The following is a 22094-nucleotide window of genomic DNA, read 5'->3' on the forward strand; positions in this document are numbered from 1 at the left end:
AAAATTCCCATTTTTCCCTGTAAAATCCCCAATTTCCCCCCAAAATTCCCAATTTCCCCCCCAAATCCCCAATTTCCCCCTAGAATTCCCATTTTTCCTGGTAAAATTCCCATTTTTCCTGGTAAAATCCCCAATTTCCCCCCAGAATTCCCATTTTTTCCCTGGAAAATTCCCATTTTTCCCTGTAAAATCCCCAATTTCCTCCCAAAATTTCCAATTTCCCCCCCAAATCCCCAATTTTCCCCCCAGAATTCCCATTTTTCCCCATAAAATCCTCAATTTCTACCCTAAATTTCCCTTTTTTTCCCCCAAATCCCCAATTTTTCCCCCAGAATTCCCAATTTTCCCCCCAAATCCCCGATTTCCCCCCAGAATTCCCATTTTTCCCCCCAAAATTCCCATTTTCCCTGTAAAATTCCCATTTTTCCCTGTAAAATTCCCATTTTTCCCTGTAAAATTCCCATTTCCCCCTGTAAAATTCCCATTTTTCCCTGTAAGATCCCCATTTTCCCCCCAGAATTCCCATTTTCCCCTGTAAAAATCCCATTTTCCCCTGTAAAATTCCCATTTTTCCCTGTAAAATTCCCATTTTCCCCTGTAAAATTCCCATTTCCCCCTGTAAAATTCCCATTTTTCCCTGTAAGATCCCCATTTTCCCCCCAGAATTCCCATTTTCCCCTGTAAAATTCCCATTTTCCCCTGTAAAATTCCCATTTTTCCCTGTAAAATTCCCATTTTTCCCTGTAAAATCCCCAATTTCCCCCCAGAATTCCCATTTTTCCCTGTAAAATTCCCATTTTTCCCTGTAAAATCCCCAATTTCCCCCCAGAATTCCCATTTTTCCCGGTAAAATTCCCATTTTTCCCTGTAAATCCCCAATTTCCCCCCAGAATTCCCATTTTCCCCTGTAAAATCCCCATTTTTCCCGGTAAAATCCCCAATTTCCCCCCAGAATTCCCATTTTCCCCTGTAAAATCCCCATTTTTCCCGGTAAAATCCCCAATTTCCCCCCAGAATTCCCATTTTCCCCTGTAAAATTCCCATTTCTCCCCCCAGAATTCCCATTTTTCCCTGTAAAATCCCCAATTTCCCCCCAAAATCCCCATTTTTCCCTGTAAAATCCCCAATTTCCCCCCAAAATCCCCATTTTTCCCTGTAAAATTCCCATTTTTCCCTGTAAAATCCCCAATTTCCCCCCAAAATTTCCATTTTTCCCCCCAAATCCCCAATTTCCCCCCAGAATTCCCATTTTCCCCCATAAAATCCTCAATTTCTACCCTAAATTTCCCTTTTTTTCCCCCAAATCCCCAATTTTTCCCCCAGAATTCCCAATTTTCCCCCCAAATCCCCGATTTCCCCCCAGAATTCCCATTTTCTTCTGTAAAATTCCCATTTTTCCCTGTAAAATTCCCATTTTTCCCTGTAAAATTCCCATTTTTCCCTGTAAAATCCCCAATTTCCCCCCAGAATTCCCATTTTTCCCGGTAAAATCCCCAATTTCCCCCCAGAATTCCCCATTTTCCCCCCAAATCCCCCATTTCCCCCCAGAATTCCCATTTTTCCCAGTAAAATTCCCATTTTTCCCAGTAAAATCCCCATTTTTCCCTGTAAAATCCCCAATTTCTCCCCAGAATTCCCATTTTTCCCTGTAAAATTCCCATTTTTCCCGCTAAAATCCCCAATTTTCCCCCCAGAATTCCCATTTTCTCCTGTAAAATTCCCATTTTTCCCTGTAAAATCCCCAATTTCCCCCCAAAATTCCCATTTTTCCCTGTAAAATTCCCATTTTCCCCGCTAAAATTCCCATTTTTCCCCCCTGCAGACGCCGCCTTTCCCCCGGAGCCGGAGCCCCTGGAGCCCCTCCCCCCCCTGCTGGGTCCCTTCGCCCCCCCGGCCTTGGGGCCCTTCCTGGAATTCCCGGAATTCCCGGAATTCCCGCTTTTCCCGGCGCCCCCGGAGCTGCTGGCCGAGCCCCCCGCCGGGGACCCCTCCCCCATTTCCAGCCTGGTGGGGTCCCACATGTTCCCGGGGGGGGAGGGCTGAGCGCCCCCCAAAAACGGCCCCAAATTCCCCAAAATCCCCCTCGAAATTCCCAAAAATCCCCTGGAAATCCTCCCCAAAATTCCCCAAAATCCCCCTCGAAATTCCCCAAAATCCCCTGGAAATCCTCCCCAAAATTCCCCAAAATCCCCCTCGAAATTCTCCAAAAATTCCCAAACATCCCCCTGGAAATTCTCCCAAAATTCCTCTCGAAATCCTCCCCAAAATTCCCAAAAATCCCCCTCGAAATTCTCCAAAAATTCCCAAAAATCCCCCCAAAAATCCCTCTCGAAATCCTCCCCAAAATTCCCAAAAATCCCCCCAAAATTCCCAAAAATTCCCCCAAAATTCCCCAAAATCCCTCTCGAAATTCTCCAAAAATTCCCAAAAATCCCCCCGGAAATTCTCCCAAAATTCCCCTCGAAATCCTCCCCAAAATTCCCCCAAAATTCCCAAAAATCCCTCTTGAAATTCTCCCAAAATCCCCCCAAAATCCCCTGGAAATTCTCCCAAAATTCCCCTCAAAATCCTCCCCAAAATTCCCCCAAATCCTCCTGGAAATTCTCCCAAAAATCCCCCAAAAATCCCCAAAATTCCCCTCAAAATCCCTTCAAAAATTCCCCCCAAAATTTCCTCAACTTTCCCAAAAATCCTCCTCAAATTCCCCCCCAAAATTTCCAAAAATCCCCCTGGAAATCCCCTCAAAATTCCCAAAAATCTCCCTCAGAATTCCTAAAAATCCTCCTCAAAATTCTCCCAAAATTCCCAAAAATCTCCCTCAGAATTCCCAAAAATCCTCCTCGAAATTCCCCCCCAAAATTCCCAAAAATTCTCCCAAAATTCTCCCAAAAATCCCCCTCGGAATTCTCCCAAAATCCTTCCAAAAATCCTCTCCAAATTCCCAAATATCCCCATCAAAATCCCCCTCAAAATTCCCAAAAATTCCCTCAAAATTCCCTCAAAATTCCCAAAAATCCCCCTGGAAATTCTCCCTCAAAATCCCCCCCAAAATTCCCTCAAAAATCCCTCAAAATCCCAAAAAAATCCCAAAAAAATCCCCAAAAATCCCTCAAAATCCCTCAAAATCCCCCCAAAAAATCCCCAAAATCCCAAAATTCTTGGAATTCCCGGAATTTCAGAAATTGGGGCCCGGGCCTGCCTGAACCCCCCGAGAATTTTGGGAAATTCCCAAATTTTTTTTCCCTTTTTTGGTTTTTTTTTTGCACTATATTTATAGGGGGGAGCCCCCCAGTCCCGGATTTTGGGGAAAATTCCTGGAATTTGGAGGAAATTTCTGGGATTTTGGGAGGAATTCTGGGATTTGGGGTGGAATTTCGGGGGTAAATTCTGGGATTTTGGGGAAACTTCCCAGAATTTGGGGGAAATTTCTGGGATTTTGGGAGGAATTCTGGGATTTGGGGTGGAATTTCGGGGGTAAATTCTGGGATTTTGGGGAAAATTCCCGGAATTTGGGGGAAATTTCTGGGATTTTGGGAGGAATTCCGGGATTTTGGGCAGAATTCTTGGATTTTGGGAGGAATTTTGGGCAGAATTCCTGGATTTTGGGAGGAATTCTTGGATTTTGGGGGGAATTTTGGGGAATTTTGGGCAGAATTCCTGGATTTTGGGAGGAATTCTTGGATTTTGGGGGGAATTTTGGAGGTAAATTCTGGGATTTTGGGAAAATTCCCGGAATTTTGGGGAAATTTCTGAGATTTTGGGAGGAATTCTTGGATTTGGGGCGGAATTTTGGGCAGAATTCCTGGATTTTGGGAGGAATTCTTGGATTTGGGTGGAATTTTGGGGAATTTTGGGCAGAATTCCTGGATTTTGGGTGGAATTCTGGGATTTGGGGGGGAATTTTGGGCAGAATTCCTGGATTTTGGTGGAATTCTTGGATTTTGGGGGGAATTTTGGAGGTAAATTTTGGGATTTTGGGGAAAATTCCCAGAATTTGGGGGAAATTTCTGAGATTTTGGGAGGAATTTTGGGATTTGGGGTGGAATTTTGGGCAGAATTCCTGGATTTTGGGAGCAATTCTTGGATTTTGGGTGGAATTTCGGGCAGAATTCCTTAATTTTGGGAGGAATTCTTGGATTTTGGGTGGAATTTCGGGGGTAAATTCTGGGATTTTGGGAAAATTCCCGGAATTTTGGGGAAATTTCTGAGATTTTGGGAGGAATTCTTGGATTTGGGGCGGAATTTTGGGCAGAATTTCTGGATTTTGGGAGGAATTCTTGGATTTTGGGGGGAAGTTTTGGGAATTTTGGGCAGAATTCCTGGATTTTGGGAGGAATTCTTGGATTTTGGGGGGAATTTTGGGGCATTTTGGGCAGAATTCCTGGATTTTGGGTGGAATTCTTGAATTTTGGGGGGAATTTTGGGCAGAATTCCTGGATTTTGGGAGGAATTCTTGGATTTGGGGTGGAATTTCGGGGGTAAATTCTGGGATTTTGGGGAAAATTCCCGGAATTTGGGGGAAATTTCTGGGATTTTGGGAGGAATTCTGGGATTTAGGGTGGAATTTTGGGGGTAAATTCTGGGATTTTGGGGGAAATTCCCGGAATTTGGGGGAAAATTCTGGGATTTTGGGAGGAATTCTGGGATTTGGGGTGGAATTTTGGGCAGAATTCCTGGATTTTGGTGGAATTATTGGATTTTGGGTGGAATTTTGGAGGTAAATTCTGGGATTTTGGGGAAAATTCCCGGAATTTGGGGGAAATTTCTGAGATTTTGGGAGGAATTCCTGGATTTTTGGGGGGAATTTTTGGGAATTTTGGGCAGAATTCCCGGATTTTGTGTGGAATAAAGCCATGGATGGACAGCCAGGAGTTGGTTTTGGGAACTGGGAGGGACTGGGATAGACTGGGACAAACTGGGAGGGACTGGGATGAACTGGGAGGGACTGGGAGGGACTGGGATGGACTGGGATGGACTGGGAGGAACTGGGAGGGACTGGGATCAAACTGGGATGGACTGGGATGGAACTGGGACAATCTGGGACAAACTGGGACAAACTGGGACAAACTGGGAGGGGGTGGGGACATGGACCAGTCCGGACCAGTATGGGGCTGAGAGTGGCACCAGTCCGGACCAGTATGGGGCTGGGACTGGGACCAATCCGGACCAGTATGGGGCTGGGAGTGGCACCAGTCTGGACCAGTATGGGGCTGGGAGTGGCACCAGTCTGGCCCAGCATCTGACCGGAACTGGGACCAGTCCGTCCCAGTATCGAACTGGGAATAAAACCCGGAAGAGGAACCGCTCAAACCCCGCCCACACAACAATCCACGCCCTCTCCATCAGGCCCCGCCCCAGCCTCGTTCTCACACTAAGCCACGCCCCAATTCAGGCCCTTATTAGGCACCGCCCCAGCCTCGTTCTGACACCAAGCCACGCCCCAATGCGTTCTCCACTAGGCCCCGCCTCAGCCTCGTTCTGACACTAAGCCACGCCCCAATGCCGTCTCCATTAGGCCCCGCCCCAGCCTCGTTCTGACGCTAAGCCACGCCCACAAAGCAGCTTCTTATTAGGCCCCGCTCTTCCGCTTCCGCTTCCGCTCGTCACTTCCGCTTCCGGGTGCGCCGAGCGCGGTGAGCGGCGATGGCGGCGGGGCCGCTCCCCCAAATAACGCTTAATTACCTCCCTAATTACCCCCCCTCGGGCCTGCCCCTCATTAGCGCGCTAATTACCGCCCTAATGACCCCCCCTGCCCCTCAGGGCTGCCCCCGGGCCTCCCCTGCCCCCCCCCGCAATTCCCTTTTTCCCCTTCCCGCCCTTATTCCCACTTGCCTTTGCTTATTCCCATTTTTCTTCTTATTTTCTCCGTTATTCCAATTTTTAATTTCCATCTCCCCACTTTCTTCTTATTTTTTAATCTCCTTCTATTCTATCTTTTTTCTTCCCATCCCTCTTCTTATTCCGATTTTCGTTTTTCCCATTCTGTCCGTTTCTTTCCAATTTCCTTCTTCCCGCTTCTTAAGTCCAAATTTTCCCCTTTCCATTCCCAATTTTTATCCCAAATTTCCCCCCTTAATTAATCCTCAATTTCCTTTTAATCAATCCCAAATTTACCCCCTTCAATTCCCAATTTTTTTCCCAATTCCCCTCTTTAATTTCCAATTTTTATCCCCAATTTCCCCCTTAATTAATCCCCAATTTCCCCCTTAATTAATCCCCAATTTCCGCCTTAATTAATCCCCAATTTCCCCTTAATCAATCCCCAATTTCCCCCTTAATTAATCCCCAGTCCCCCCCTTAATTAATCCCCAGTCCCCCCCTTAATCAATCCCCAGTTCCCCCTTAATTAATCCCCAATTTCCCCCTTAATTTACCCCAAATTCCCCCCTTAATTAATCCCAATTTCCCCTTTAATTTACCCCAATTCCCCCCTTAATCAATCCCTAATTTTCCCTTTAATTAGCCCCAATTTCCCCCTTAATCAATCCCTAATTTTCCCGTTAATTAACCCCAATTTCCCCCTTAATCAATCCCCAATTCTCTCTTAATTAATCCCCAATTTCCCCCCTTAATTCTCAATTTTTTCCCCAATTTCCCCTTAATTAATCCCCAATTCCTCCCTTAATCAATCCCTAATTTCCCCCTTAATTTACCCCAATTCCCCCTTAATTAGCCACCAAATTCCCCCTTAATTAATCCCCAGTCCCCTCCTTAATCAATCCCCAATTCCCCCTTAATTAACCCCCAAATTCCCCCTTAATTAACCCCAATTCCCCCTTAATTAATCCCCAATTCCCCCCTTAATCAATCCCTAATTTCCCCCTTAATTAATCCCCAATTCCCCCCTTAATTAATCCCCAATTTCCCCTTTAATTTACCCCAATACCCCCCTTAATCAATCCCCAATTCTCCCTTAATTAATCCCCAATCCCCCCCTTAATTAATCCCTAATTCTCCCCTTAATTAACCCCAATTCCCCCCTTAATTAATCCCAAATTTCCCCCCTTAATTAACCCCAATTTCCCCCTTAATTAATCCCGAATTCCCCCTTAATTTACCCCAATACCCCCCTTAATTTACCCCAATCCCCCCCTTAATCAATCCCCAATTCCCCCCTTAATCAATCCCTAATTTCCCCCTTAATTAATCCCCAATTCCCCCCTTAATTAATCCCCCATTTCCCCCCTTAATTAATCCCCAATTTCCCCCCTTAATTAATCCCCAATTTCCCCCCTTAATTCTCAATTTTTCCCCAATTTCCCCCCTTAATTAACCCCAATTCCCCCCTTAATTAACCCCCAAATTCCCCCCTTTTTCCAATTTCCTCTTTATTAATCAATCCCCAATTCCCCCTTAATTACCCCAACCCCTTTAATTACCCCAACCCCTTTAATTACCCCAACCCCTTTAATTACCCCAACCCCTTTAATTACCCCAACCCCTTTAATTACCCCAATTCCCCATCACTAAATCCTCCTTTTTCTCCCTCCAGGACCCTCCTCCTCCCCCTCCTGCACCCCCCTTTTCCCCAGGAAGGTTCCGGAAGGTCCTGGCAGCCCGAGGCAGGTCCCGGAAGGTCGCGGAAGGTTCCGGAAGGTTCCGGAAGGCGCGGGGATGTGGCACGAGGCGCGCAAGCACGAGCGCAAGCTGCGGGGGATGATGGTGGACTACAAGAAACGCGCCGAGAGGCGCCGCGAGTACTACGAGAAAATCGTGAGTGCCAGGCTGGGGGGGGGGTCCCAGAACCAGTTTGGGCCAGTTCACACCAGTTTGGGCCAGTTCACACCAGTCTGGGGGGTCCCAGAACCAGTTTGGGGGATCCTTGTCCCAGTTTGGGGGGTCCTTGTTCCAGTTTGGGGGGTCCCAGAACCAGTTTGGGTCAGTTCACACCAGCCTGGAGGGTCCCAGAACCAGTTTGGGGGGTCATTGTCCCAGTTTGGGGGGTCCCAGAACCAGTTTGGGGGGTCCTTGTCCTAGTTTGGGGGGTCCCAGAATCAGTTTGGGTCAGTTCACACCAGTCTGGGGGGTCATTGTCCCAGTTTGGGGGGGTCCTTGTCCCAGTTTGGGCCAGTTCACACCAGTCTGGGGGGTCCCAGAACCAGTTTGGGGGATCCTGACCCATTTTGGGCCAGTTCTCACCATTTTGAGGGACCCAGATCCAGTTTGGGGGGTCCCAGAACCAGTTTGGGGGTCCCTGTCCCAGTCTGGGGGCTCCTTTCCCAGTCTGAAGACCAATATTCCCGTTTTTCCTGGGAATTCTCCCCCCCATTCCCACCTTTCCCCTGTCCCTAATCCCAGGATTTTCCTGGGAATTCTCCCATCCATTCCCACCTTTCCCCCATCCCTAATCCCAGATTTTCCTGGGAATTCTCCCATCCATTCCCACCTTTCCCCCATCCCTAATTCCCGGATTTTCCTGGGAATTCTCCCCCCCATTCCCACCTTTCCCCCATCCCTAATCCCAGATTTTCCTGGGAATTCTCCCATCCATTCCCACCTTTCCCCCATCCCTAATTCCCGGATTTTCCTGGGAATTCTCCCCTCCATTCCCACCTTTCCCCCATCCCTAATTCCAGGATTGTCCCGGGAATTCTCCCCCCCATTCCCACCTTCCCCTTGTCCCTAATCCCGGATTTTCCTGGGAATTCTCCCCCCCATTCCCACCTTTCCCCCGTCCCTAATTCCCAGATTTTCCTGGGAATTCTCCCCCCCATTCCCACCTTTCCCCCATCCCTAATCTCAGATTGTCCCAGGAATTCTCTCTCTCATTCCCACCTTTCCCCCATCCCTAATTCCAGATTTTCCTGGGAATTCTCCCCCCCATTCCCACCTTTCCCCCATCCCTAATTCCAGGATTTTCCTGGGAATTCTCCCCTCCATTCCCACCTTTCCCCCATCCCTAATTCCAGATTTTCCTGGGAATTCTCCCCCCCCATTCCCACCATTCCCTTGTCCCTAATCCCAGATTCTTCCCGTTTTTCCTGGGAATTCTCCCCCCCATTCCCACCTTTCCCCCATCCCTAATCCCCGATTTTCCTGGGAATTCTCCCCCCCATTCCCACCTTTCCCCCATCCCTAATCCCCGATTTTCCTGGGAATTCTCCCCCACATTCCCACTTTTCCCCCATCCCTAATCCCAGATTTTCCTAGGAATTCTCCCCCCCCATTCCCACCTTTCCCCCATCCCTAATTCCAGATTTTTCCCGTTTTTCCTGGGAATTCTCCCCTCCATTCCCACCTTTCCCCCATCCCTAATCCCAGATTTTTCCTGGGAATTCTCCCCTCCATTCCCACCTTCCCCTTGTCCCTAATCCCGGATTTTTCCCGGTTTTCCCAGAAAAAGGACCCGGCCCAGTTCCTGCAGGTGCACGGCCGGGCCTGCAAGGTGCACCTGGACTCTGCCGTGGCCCTGGCAGCCGAGAGCCCCGTCAACATGTGAGTGTGGGCTGGGAATTCCCACCTGGAATTCCGGGGCATTCTCTCTGGAATATTCCTTGGATTCCCCCCCAGGGGATGGAGAAATCCAGGATTTCCCAGGGGTTGGAATTTGGGAGGTTTGGGTCGAGTCCGGGAGGATTTGGAGCTGCCGTTCCCGTTTTTGCTGAAGGAATTTTGCCCGTTTCAGGGATAAATTCGGTGGGATTGGCTCTGGAATATTCCTTGGATTCCCCTCCCAGGGATGGAGAAATCCAGGATTTCCCAGGGGTTGGAATTTGGGAGGTTTGGGTCGAATCCGGGAGGATTTGGAGCTGCCGTTCCCGTTTTTGCTGAAGGAATTTTGCCCGTTTCAGGGATAAATTCCGTGGGATTGGCTCTGGAATATTCCTGGGATTCCCCCCCCGGGGATGGAGAAATCCAGGATTTCCCAGGGGTTGGAATTTGGGGGGTTTGGGTCAAATCCGGGAGGATTTGGAGCTGCCGTTCCCGTTTTTGCTGAAGGAATTTTGCCCGTTCCAGGGATAAATTCTGTGGGATTGGCTCTGGAATATTCCTGGGATCAGCTCCCAGGGATGGAGAAATCCAGGATTTCCCAGGGGTTGGAATTTGGGAGGTTTGGGTCGAATCCGGGAGGATTTGGAGCTGCCGTTCCCGTTTTTGCTGAAGGAATTTTGCCCGTTTCAGGGATAAATTCCGTGGGATTGGCTCTGGAATATTCCTTGGATTCCCCCCAGGGGATGGAGAAATCCAGGATTTCCCAGGGGTTGGAATTTGGGAGGTTTGGGTCGAGTCCGGGAGGATTTGGAGCTGCCGTTCCCGTTTTTGCTGAAGGAATTTTGCCCGTTTCAGGGATAAATTCTGTGGGATTGGCTCTGGAATATTCCTTGGATTCCCCCCCAGGGATGGAGGAATCCAGGATTTCCCAGGGGTTGGAATTTGGGAGGTTTCAGGCAAATCCAGGGAGAATTTGGATTTTTATTTGAGTCTTTGTTCCCATTTTTTTGCTGATGGAAAGGAGGAATTCTGCTCATCCCAGGGAGAAAATCCCATGGGATCCCCACCCTGGAATCACCCCCAGGGCTGAATAAATCCCAATTTTCCCCCCAAAATGAAATTTCACTTGTTTTTAACTCCACCAACCCAAAGAAAATTCAGCTTTTTCGGGGGAACCACTTTTCCCTTTTTTGCTGAAGGAAAGGGGGGAATTCTGACCATTGTGGGTGGGAATTCCAGGATTTTTCCCGTTCCCAAGGCTCGGTTTTTCCCGGCAGGATGCCCTGGCAGGGGGACACCAACAACATGATCGACAGGTTCGACGTCCGTGCTCACCTGGATTTCATCCCCATGTACACCCCGGCCCTGCTCAGCCCCACGTAAGATTCCCCCAAAAATTCCCATAAGATTCCCCCCAAAATTCCCATAAGATTCCCCCAAAAATTCCCATAAGATCCCCCCAAAAATTCCCATAAGATTCCCCCAAAAATTCCCATAAGATTCCCCCAAAAATTCCCATAAGATTCCCAAAAAATTCCCATAAGATCCCCCCCAAAAATTCCCATAAGATTCCCAAAAAATTCCCATAAGATTCCCCCAAAAATTCCCATAAGATTCCCCAAAAATTCCCATAAGATTCCCAAAAATTCCCATAAGATCCCCCCAAAAATTCCCATAAGATTTCCCCCAAAACATTCCCATAAGATTCCCCAAAAATTCCCATAAGATCCCCCCAAAAATTCCCATAAGATTCCCCAAAAATTCCCATAAGATTCCCCCAAGAATTCCCATAAGATTCCCCAAAAATTCCCATAAGATTTCCCCAAAAATTCCCATAAGATCCCCCCAAAAATTCCCATAGGATTCCCAAAAAATTCCCAAAAGATTCCCAAAAAATTCCCATAAGATCCCCAAAAAATTCCCCAAAGATTCTCCCAAAGAATTCCCGTAAGATTCCAAAGAAAATTCCTTAGGAATTCCCCACGGTTTTGGGGTTGGGATCCCACCAGGGCTGGATGGGAGGGTCCTAAATTTATGTTTTGACCCCAAAAATCTGCATTGATGTCGAAGAATCCCCTGAAATTCTGCTTTGGATCTACGAAATTCACCTTTAGATCCCCAAAATCCATCTTTGATCCCAACAATCCCTGTTTCGATCCCAAAAATCCACGCTGGATCTGTAGCACTGTGTTTGAGCACCAAAATCCCCCTTTGGAGCCATAAAATTCCTCTTTTTTTAGCACAGAATCCCCCTTTGGATCCTTAACATCCCCCTTTGAATCCGTAAAATCCAGATTGGATCCCCAGAATCTCCCTCTGAACCCCAAAATCCCCATTTTGATCCCAAAATCCCCTCAGAATTCCTGTTTTTCCAGCTCCCTGCAGTATGAGTTGAATGACTGCAAATGCAACAACAACCCCTCAAAAATCGCGCTTTTTCCCAAAAAAATCCTCCTTTTTTCCCCTAAATCCTTCCCTTTTTAGGACAAAATCTCTCTTTTTACTCCAAAGTATCCCTTTAATCTCCAAAATCCCCATTTTGATCTCAAAATCCCCTCAGAATTCCCGTTTTTCCAACTCACCAGAGCAGGAATCAGACACACACAAATGAAACTATGCGTGGGAAGATCGCTAAAATCCACCTTTTTTTCCCCCAAATCCAGCTTTTTTAGCACAAAATCTTTCTTTGATCCCTAAAATCCATCTTTAATCCCCAAAATCCCCATTTTGATCCCAAAATCCCCTCAGATTTCCCATTTTTCGAGCTCACTGGAGCAGCAATCAGATGAGCGCCAAGTGCAACTGTGAGGGGGGAGGCCCTCATAATCCGCCTTTTTTTCCCCCAAATCCGGGTTTTTTCCCCCCCAAATCTGCCTTGAGAGCCCAAAATCCACCTTGAACCCCCAAAATCCCCATTTTGATCCCAAAATCCCCTCAGATTTCCCATTTTTCGAGCTCACCGGAGCAGCAATCAGATGAGCGCTAAACACAACTGTGAGGGGGGAGGCCCTCATAATCTGCCTTTTTTTCCCCCCAATTCCAGTTTTTTTCCCCCATATCCACCTTGGAACCCCAAAATCCACCTTTAATCCCCAAAATCCCCATTTTGATCCCAAAATCCCCTCAGATTTCCCATTTTTCGAGCTCACCGGAGGAGCAATCAGATGAGCGCTAAACACAACTGTGAGGGGGGAGGCCCTCATAATCCGCCTTTTTTTCCCCCCAATTCCAGTTTTTTTCCCCCATATCCACCTTGGAACCCCAAAATCCACCTTTAATCCCCAAAATCCCCATTTTGATCCCAAAATCCCCTCAGATTTCCCATTTTTCGAGCTCAGCGGAGCAGCAATCAGATGAGTGCCAAATGCAACTATGAGGGGGGAGGCCCTCATAATCCGCCTTTTTTTCCCCCCAATTCCAGTTTTTTTCCCCCATATCCACCTTGGAACCCCAAAATCCACCTTGAACCCCCAAAATCCCCATTTTGATCCAAAAATCCCCTCAGATTTCCCATTTTTCGAGCTCAGCGGAGCAGCAATCAGATGAGCGCTAAACACAACTGTGAGGGGGAAGGCCCTCATCATCCACCTTTTTTTCCCCCAGTTCCAGTTTTTTTCCCCCATATCCACCTTGGAACCCCAAAATCCACCTTGAACCCCAAAATCCCCATTTTGATCCCAAAATCCCCTCAGATTTCCCATTTTTCCAGCTCACCGGAGCAGCAATCAGATGAGCGCTAAACACAACTGTGAGGGGGGAGGCCCTCATAACCCACCTTTTTTTCCCCCAATTCCAGTTTTTTCCCCCCATATCCACCTTGGAACCCCAAAATCCACCTTGAACCCCCAAAATCCCCATTTTGATCCCGAAATCCCCTCAGATTTCCCATTTTTCGAGCTCACCGGAGCAGCAATCAGATGAGCGCTAAACACAACTGTGAGGGGGGAGGCCCTCATAATCCGCCTTTTTTTCCCCCAATTCCAGTTTTTTTCCCCCATATCCACCTTGGAACCTCAAAATCCACCTTGAACCCCCAAAATCCCCATTTTGATCCCAAAATCCCCTCAGATTTCCCATTTTTCGAGCTCACCGGAGCAGCAATCAGATGAGCGCCAAATGCAACTATGAGGGGGGAGGCCCTCATAATCCACCTTTTTTTCCCCCAATTCCATTTTTTTCCCCCCCATATCCACCTTGGAACCCCAAAATCCACCTTGAACCCCCAAAATCCCCATTTTGATCCCAAAATCCCCTCAGCTCACCGGAGCAGGAGTCCGACGAGCGCAAATGCAACTACGAGCGGTACCGGGGCCTGGTGCAGAACGACTTCGCTGGCAGTGAGTCCCTTTTTCCCTGGTTTTTGGGGAATTCCAACCCCTTTGGATATCCCCTGGGGGTGGTTCCCGAGGGATTTAGGGAACGATTTGATCCCAAAATTCCCCATCCCAGTCTCGGAGGAGCAGTGCCTGTACCAGATCTACATCGACGAGCTCTACGGGGGCCTCCAGAAACCCAACGAGGATGAGAAGAAAAAGTGAGGGAAAAAAGTCGGAATTCCTGAAAATTCCGGCTGGGAAATCACCGGGAATGCACCCCCACGTCCTCAGGAATGATCCTAATTTTGGAATAACGCACCCAATCCCAGTTTTCCCCTCACTCCTTTGCTGGAATCTCTCCCAAAACCATCCTGGGAAGGGCTCCTGGTTTTGCATGGGGGGTTCTGGCTTGGGATTCCCGTTTTCCCTCAGAATTCCCCCTCAGATTTCCCATTTTCCTTCAGATTTCTCATTTTCCATCAGAATCCTTGTTTTCCCTCCAAATTCCACCTCAGAATTCTCATTTTACCCCCGAATTCCACCTCAGAATTCCCATTTCCCCTTGGAATTCCCCTTAGAGTTCCGATTTTCTCTCCCAATTCCCATTTACCCTCAAAATTTCCCTCTGAATTCCCCCTTTCCCTCACAATTCCCATTTCCCCTCACAATTCCCCTCACACTTCCCCTCACCATTCCCATTTCCCCTCACAATTCCCATTTCCCCTCACACTTCCCCTCATCATTCCCATTTCCCTTCACAATTCCCATTTCCCCTCACAATTCCCCTCACAATTCCCCCTCACAATTCCCATTTCCCCTCACAATTCCCCTCACATTTCCCCTCACAATTCTCATTTCTCCTCACAATTCCCATTTCCCCCTCACCATTCCCCTCACATTTCCCCTCACAATTCCCATTTCCCCTCACCATTCCCATTCCCCCTCACAATTCCCGTTCCCCCTCAGAATTCCCATTTCCCTTCACAATTCCCATTTCCCCTCACAATTCCCCTCACAATTCCCATTTCCCCTCACAATTCCCCCTCACAATTCCCATTCCCCCTCACAATTCCCATTTCCCATCACAATTCCCCTCACAATTCCCATTTCCCCTCACAATTCCCATTCCCCCTCACAATTCCCATTTCCCCTCAGAATTCCCATTTCCCCTCACCATTCCCATTTCCCCTCACCATTCCCATTCCCCCTCACCATTCCCATTTCCCCTCACCATTCCCATTTCCCCTCACCATTCCCATTTTCCCTCGGCGGGGCTCCCCGGCCCGGCCTCCTCCGGGCCTCGTCCTTCCCGGGGGGATCTCCCTGAGGGGAAGAGCCCCGGCCTGGAGGGATTCGTGTCCCGACCCTCCCCAGGCTGGCGGAAAAAAAGGCTTCCATAGGCTACACCTACGAGGACAGCACGGTGGAGGAGCTGGAGAATTCCCTGGAGAAGCGAGCGGGGGACGAGGAGGACTCCGAGGAGGACTCCAACACCGACGAGGACGAAGTGATCCCGGACATCGGTAACGGATCCGAGGCCTCCGGCCGGGACTCGGGGCTCGGTGCTGGGCGCAATTCCAGGATTTTCCCGGCCTTTTTCCAGACGTGGAGGTGGACGTGGATGAGCTGAACCAGGAGCAAGTGGCCGACCTGAACAAGCAGGCCACCACCTACGGCATGGCCGAGGGGGATTTCGTCAGGTACGGCTCGGAAAAACCTCGGGAAAAGGCGGGATCCTGCCCCAAAACCACCCCGGGGAGGCTTCCTGCTTTTCCTTGGGATTTTGGCTCGGGAATCCCATTTTTCCTTGGGATTCTTTCCTGGAAATCCCATTTTCCCGTGGAATTTTGGCTTAGGAATCTCATTTTCCCTTGGGATTTTGGCTTGGAAATCTCATTTCTCCTTGGGATTCTTTCCTGGAAATCCCATTTTCCCGTGGAATTTTGGCTTAGGAATCTCATTTTCCCTTGGGATTTTGGCTCAGGAATCCCATTTTTCCTTGTGATTCTTTCCTGGAAATCCCATTTTCCCGTGGAATTTTGGCTTAGGAATCTCATTTTCCCTTGGGATTTTGGCTTGGAAATCTCATTTCTCCTTGGGATTCTTTCCTGGAAATCCCATTTTCCCGTGGAATTTTGGCTTAGGAATCTCATTTTCCCTCGGGATTCTGGCTCGGGAATCCCATTTTTCCTTGGGATTCTTTCCTGGAAATCCCATTTTCCCGTGGAATTTTGGCTTAGGAATCTCATTTTCCCTTGGGATTTTGGCTTGGAAATCTCATTTCTCCTTGGGATTCTTTCCTGGAAATCCCATTTTCCCGTGGAATTTTGGCTTAGGAATCTCATTTTCCCTTGGGATTCTGGCTCGGGAATCCCATTTTTCCTTGGGATTCTTTCCTGGAAATCCCATTTTCCCGTGGAATTTTGGCTTAGGAATCTCATTTTCCCTTGGGATTTTGGCTTGGAAATCTCATTTCTCCTTGGGATTCTTTCCTGGAAATCCCATTTTCCCGTGGAATTTTGGCTTAGGAATCTCATTTTCCCTTGGGATTTTGGCTCGGGAATCCCATTTTTCCTTGGGATTCTTTCCTGCAAATCCCATTTTTCCGTGGAATTTTGGCTTAGGAATCTCATTTTCCCTTGGGATTTTGGCTTGGAAATCTCATTTTTCCTTGGGATTTTCTCCTAGAAATCCTGTTTTCCCTTATGATTTTCTCCTGGAAATCCCACCTTCTCTTACAGTTTTCTTCTGGAAATCCTATTTTCCCTTAGGATTCTCTCCTGGAAATCCTATTTTTCCTTGGAATTCTGCCTCAGATCTCCCTGGTTTTCCTGAGGGTTCCACCCTTTTTTCCAGACTTTCCTTTTTCCCTGGATTCTGCCTTGAAAATCCCATTTCCCCCTGAAATTCTGCCTTTAAAATCCTGTTTTTCCTTGAAATTCTGGCTCAGGGCTCCCCCTTTTCCTCAGAATTTGGGATTTTCTCAAAACCCCACCCTGATCCCATTTATTTTTTCCCCTTTTTTGGAAAAAGGATGCTGAGGAAGGACAAGGAGGAGGCTGAAGCCATCAAAAACGCCAAGGCCCTGGAGGAGGAGAAGGCCATGTACTCGGTGAGGGAAAAACCTGGAAAAAAACCATTAAAAAATGGGAATTTCCCCTTGGAAAATCCCCCAAAAATTCCTTTCCCAACCTCCAATCCCTCCCCCAGGGCCGCCGCTCCCGCCGGCAGCGCCGGGAATTCCGGGAGAAGCGGCTGAAAGGCCGGAAAATCAGCCCCCCCAGGTGAGATTCCCAGCTTTTCCATCCCCAATCCCAACTTTTTTACCCCCAATCCCAACTTTTTCACCCCCAATCCCAACATTTCCACCCTCAAATCCCAATTTTTCACTCCCAAATCCCATTTTTCCCTCATATCCCACCAATTCCCCCCCCAAATCCCAATTTTTCAGCCCCCAAATCCCAACTTTTCATTCCCAAATCCCAATTTTTCATCCCCAAACCCCCCCCATTTCCCCCAAATTCCCCTAATCCTACCATTTTCCCCCCCAATCCCCCCCAACTCCACCTTTTCACCCCCCAAAATCCCGTTTTTTCCCCCCAAATCTCAAATTTCCATCCCCAAATCCTCCCCAATTCCCCCTCAAATTCCTCCAAATCCCCCCAATTTCCTCCAAACCCCCATTTCCCCCTAAAATCCCCAATTTTCACCTGAAAATCCCATTTTCCCCCCTCCAATCCCAATTTTTCATTCCCAAACCCCCCATTTCCCCCTAAAATCCCCCACTTCCCCCTAAAATTCCCCCTTTTCACCCTGAAAATCCCATTTTCCCCCCCTCCAATCCCAATTTTTCATTCCCAAATCCCCCATCTCCCCCTAAAATCCCCCCTTTTCACCCTCAAAATCCCATTTTCCCCCCTCCAATCCCAAATTTTCATCCCCAATTTCCCCCCAAAAATCCCATTTCCCCCCTCCAACCCCAAATTTTTATCCCCATTTTCCCCCAAAATCCCATTTCCCCCTCCAACCCCAATTTCCCACCCTAAATTCCCCCATTTCCCCCCCCAAAATCCCATTTCCCCCCTCCAACCCCAAATTTTCATCCCCATTTCCCCCCCAAAATTCCCATTTCCCCCTCCAACCCCAATTTCCCACCCTAAATTCCCCCATTTCCATCCCCCAAAATCCCATTTACCCCCTCCAATCCCAATTTCCCATCCCCATTTCCATCCCCAAAATCCCATTTCCCCTCCAACCCCAAATTTTCATCCCCATTTCCCCCCAAATTCCCATTTCCCCTCCAACCCCAATTTCCCCCCCTAAATTCCCCCATTTCCATCCCCCAAAATCCCATTTCCCCCCTCCAACCCCAATTTTCCACCCCCATTTCCCCCCAAAAATCCCATTTCCCCCTCCAATCCCAATTTCCCACCCCCATTTCCATCCCCAAAATCCCATTTCCCCCCTCCAATCCCAATTTCCCACCCCCATTTCCCCCCAAAATCCCATTTCCCCCCTCCCATCCCAAATTTTCATCCCCCATTTCCCCCCAAAATCCCATTTCCCCCTCCAATCCCAATTTCCCACCCCCATTTCCATCCCCAAAATCCCATTTTCCCCCTCCAATCCCAATTTCCTACCCCCAAACCCCCCATTTCCCTCTAAAACCCCCCATTTCCATCCCCCAAAATCCCATTTCCCCCCTCCAATCCCAATTTCCCACCCCCATTTCCCCCCATTTCCCCCTAAATTTCCCCATTTTCACCCCCCAAAATCCCATTTCCCCCCTCCAACCCCAATTTCCCACCCCCATTTTCTTTCTCTCTCTCTCCCCAGCTACGCCCGCCGGGACAGCCCCACCTACGACCCCTACAAACGGTACCGACCCCGGGCACTCCCCGGGGCACTCCCGGGGCACTCCCGGGGCACTCCCCGGGGCACTCCCCAGGCACTCCCCGGGCACTCCCCGGGCACTCCCCGGGCACTCCCGGGGCACTCCCGGGGCACTCCCGGGGCACTCCCGGGGCACTCCCCGGGCACTCCCCGGGGCACTCCCCGGGCACTCCCGGGGCACTCCCGGGGCACTCCCAGGGCACTCCCGGGGCACTCCCGGGGCACTCCCTGGGCACTCCCGGGGCACTCCCGGGGCACTCCCAGGGCACTCCCGGGGCACTCCCCGGGCACTCCTGGGGCACTCCCGGGGCACTCCCGGGGCACTCCCGGGGCACTCCCCGGGCACTCCCGGGGCACTCCCAGGGCACTCCCGGGGCACTCCTGGGGCACTCCCCGGGGCACTCCCGGGGCACTCCCCGGGCACTCCCCGGGCACTCCCAGGGCACTCCCGGGGCACTCCCCGGCCCCTCCCCGGGCACTCCCCGGGCACTCCCGGGGCACTCCCGGGGCACTCCCCGGGCACTCCCGGGGCACTCCCCGGGCACTCCCCGGGCACTCCCCGGGCACTCCCCGGGCACTCCCGGGGCACTCCCCGGGCACTCCCCGGGCACTCCCGGGGCACTCCCGGGGCACTCCCCGGCCCCTCCCCGGGCACTCCCGGGGCACTCCCCGGGCACTCCCCGGGCACTCCCCGGGCACTCCCCGGGCACTCCCGGGGCACTCCCCGGGCACTCCCCGGGCACTCCCCGGGCACTCCCGGGGCACTCCCCGGGCACTCCCCGGGCACTCCCGGGGCACTCCCGGGGCACTCCCAGGGCACTCCCCGGTACCTCCGGCTGCTCCGGGAGACCCCTCCCCCTCCCGGTAACTCCCGCCGCTCCCTCCCCGAGCAGCTCCCCCTCGGAATCCAGCTCGGAGTCGCGTTCCCGGTCCCGCACGCCGTCCCCGGGCCACGAGGAGAAGATCACCTTCATCACCAGCTTCGGCGGCAGCGACGAGGAGCCCCCGGCCGGGCCCGGCGCCGCCGCCGCCGCCCGCGGCCGCCGCAGCTCCCGGGAGCGGCCGCGCCCGCCGGCGCCCGGAGCCTCCGCGCCCGCCCACCGAGCCTCCTCCCGGTGCGGGCCGGCCCCTTCCCCTCTCATCCCCTTTTTCCTTCTTTAGCCCTTCTTCTCCCCCTCTTTCCCCCTTTTTTTTCCTCCTTTTTTCCTCTCTTTTCTCCTCTATTTGTCATTTTTCCCCCCTCTTTTTCCCCTCTTTTTCTCCTTTTTTCCCATCTTTTCCCCTTTTTTCCCTCTGATTTTCTCCTATTTTTCTCCATTTTCCCCTTTTTTTCCCTTTTCCCCTCTTTTTTCTCTTTCCCCCTCTTTTTCTCCTTTTTCCCCCTCTTTTTCCCCCTCTTTTTCTCCTTTTTCCCCCTCTTTTCCCTCTGATTTTCTCCTATTTTTCTCCATTTTTCCCCTCTTTCCCTCTTTTTCCTCTTCCCCCTTTTTTCTCCTTTTTCCCTCTCTTTTTCTCCTCTTTTTGTCCTTTTTCCCCACTTTTCCCCCTCTTTTTCTCATTTTTTCCCTCTGATTTTCTCCTATTTTTCTCAATTTTTCCCCTTTTTCCCCTCTTTTCCCCTTTTCTCCCTCTGATTTTCTCCTATTTTTCTCCATTTTTCCCCTCTTTCCCCCTCTTTTTCCTTTCCCCCTTTTTTTCTCCTTTTTCCCTCTTTTTCCCCTCTTTATCTCCTTTTTTCTCCTCTTTTCCCCTCTTTTCCCTCTGATTTTCCCCTATTTTTCTCCATTTTCCCCTTTTTTTCCCCTCTTTCCCTCTTTTTCCTCTTCCCCTTTTTTCTCCTTTTCCCTCTCTTTTTCTCCTCTTTTTCTCCTTTTTCTCCACTTTTCCCCTCTTTTTCTCCTTTTTTCTCCTCTTTTCCCCTTTTCCCTCTGATTTTCTCCTATTTTTCTCCATTTTCCCCTTTTTTCCCCTCTTTCCCTCTTTTCCTCTTTCCCCCTTTTTTTCTCCTTTTCCCCCTCTTTTTCCCCTCTTTTTCTCCTTTTTTCTCCTGTTTTCCCCTTTTCCCTCTGATTTTCTCCTATTTTTCTCCATTTTCCCCCTTTTTCCCCTCTTTCCCTCTTTTTCCTCTTTCCCCTTTTTCTCCTTTTTCTCTCTCTTTTTCTCCTCTTTTTCTCCTTTTTTACCCCCTCTTTTCCCCTCTTTTTCTCATTTTTTTCCCCTTTTCCCCCTTTTTTTCTCCTTTTTCCCTCTCTTTTTCTTCTCTTTTTCCCCTTTTCCCCCTCTTTCTCCTTTTTTTTCCCCTTTTTTCCCTCTGATTTTCTCCTATTTTTCTCCATTTTTCCCCTTTTTTCCCCTCTTTCCCTCTTTTTCCTCTTTCCCCTTTTTCTCCTTTTTTCCCCTTTTTTTCCTCTGATTTTCTCCTATTTTTCTCCATTTTTCCCCTTTTTTACCCTCTTTCCCCCTCTTTTTCCTCTCCCCCCTTTTTTCCTCCTTTTTCCCCTCTCTTTTTCTCATTTTCCCCCACTTTTCCCCCTCTTTTTCCCCTTTTTTCCCCTTTTCTCCCTCTGATTTTCTCCTATTTTTCTCAATTTTCCCGCTTTTTCCCCTCTTTTCCCTTTTCTCCCTCTGATTTTTCTCCTATTTTTCTCCATTTTTCCCCTCTTTCCCCCTCTTTTTCCTTTCCCCCCTTTTATTCTCTCTTTTTTCCCTCTCTTTTCTCTTCTTTTTGTCCTTTTTCCCCCTCTTCTTTTCCTTTTTTCCCCTTTTTTCCCTCTGATTTTCCCCTATTTTTCTCCCTTTTCCCCTTTTTTCCCCTCTTTCCCTCTTTTTCCTCTTCCCCCTTTTTTCTCCTTTTCCCCTCTCTTTTTCTCCTCTTTTTCTCCTTTTTTCCCCACTTTTTCCCCTCTTTTTCCCCTCTTTTTCCCCTTTTCTCCCTCTGATTTTCTCCTATTTTTCTCCATTTTTCCCCTCTTTCCCCCTCTTTTTCCTTTCCCCCTTTTTTTCTCCTTTTCCCTCTCTTTTTCTCCTCTTTTTGTCCTTTTTTCCCCACTTTTTCTCCTCTTTTCCCCTTTTTTCCCTCTAATTTTCTCCTATTTTTCTCCATTTTTCCCTTTTTTTTCCCCTCTTTCCCCCTCCTTTTCCTCTTCCCCCTTTTTTTCTCCTTTTCCCCTCTTTTTGTCCTTTTTCCCCCTCTTTTTCCCATCTTTTTCTCCTTTTTCCTCTCTTTTCCCCTTTTTTCCCTCTGATTTTCTCCTATTTTTCTGCTTTTTCCCCCACTTTTTCCCCTTTTCCCCCTCTTTTTCTCCTTTTTCCCCCTCTTTTCCCTCTGATTTCCCCTATTTTTCTCCATTTTTCCCCTCTTTTCCCCTCTTTTTGCTCTTTCCCCTCTTTTTCCCCTCTTTTTCCTCTTTCCCCCTTTTTTTCTCCTTTCCCCCCCCTCTTTTTCCCCTCTTT

At 49.3% G+C, this 22094-nt stretch overlaps 2 protein-coding genes across 2 annotated transcripts in view; both read left to right on the forward strand.

Annotated features, from left to right (window-relative positions):
* Nucleotides 1–4864, forward strand: part of RELB (RELB proto-oncogene, NF-kB subunit) — a 30424-nt gene extending 25560 nt beyond the window's left edge. Inside the window, exon 9 of the mRNA XM_059872546.1 lies at nt 1823–4864. Within this exon, the coding sequence (XP_059728529.1) occupies nt 1823–2043 (221 nt within the window). The 3' untranslated portion in view covers nt 2044–4864. The remainder of the gene's footprint in view (nt 1–1822) is intronic.
* A 686-nt stretch (nt 4865–5550) lies between these two features.
* The window catches only part of CLASRP (CLK4 associating serine/arginine rich protein), a 33047-nt gene continuing 16503 nt past the window's right edge, over nt 5551–22094 (forward strand). The window contains exons 1-12 of the mRNA XM_059872477.1: nt 5551–5633; nt 7493–7713; nt 9338–9435; nt 10710–10811; nt 13690–13769; nt 13882–13966; nt 15123–15271; nt 15352–15448; nt 16782–16860; nt 16959–17032; nt 18585–18626; nt 19535–19766. Of these exons, the coding sequence (XP_059728460.1) occupies nt 7615–7713; nt 9338–9435; nt 10710–10811; nt 13690–13769; nt 13882–13966; nt 15123–15271; nt 15352–15448; nt 16782–16860; nt 16959–17032; nt 18585–18626; nt 19535–19766 (1137 nt within the window). The 5' untranslated portion in view covers nt 5551–5633; nt 7493–7614. The remainder of the gene's footprint in view (nt 5634–7492; nt 7714–9337; nt 9436–10709; nt 10812–13689; nt 13770–13881; nt 13967–15122; nt 15272–15351; nt 15449–16781; nt 16861–16958; nt 17033–18584; nt 18627–19534; nt 19767–22094) is intronic.

The sequence above is a fragment of the Haemorhous mexicanus genome, chromosome 36, assembly GCF_027477595.1.
Source record: "Haemorhous mexicanus isolate bHaeMex1 chromosome 36, bHaeMex1.pri, whole genome shotgun sequence".
Lineage (NCBI taxonomy): Eukaryota > Metazoa > Chordata > Aves > Passeriformes > Fringillidae > Haemorhous > Haemorhous mexicanus.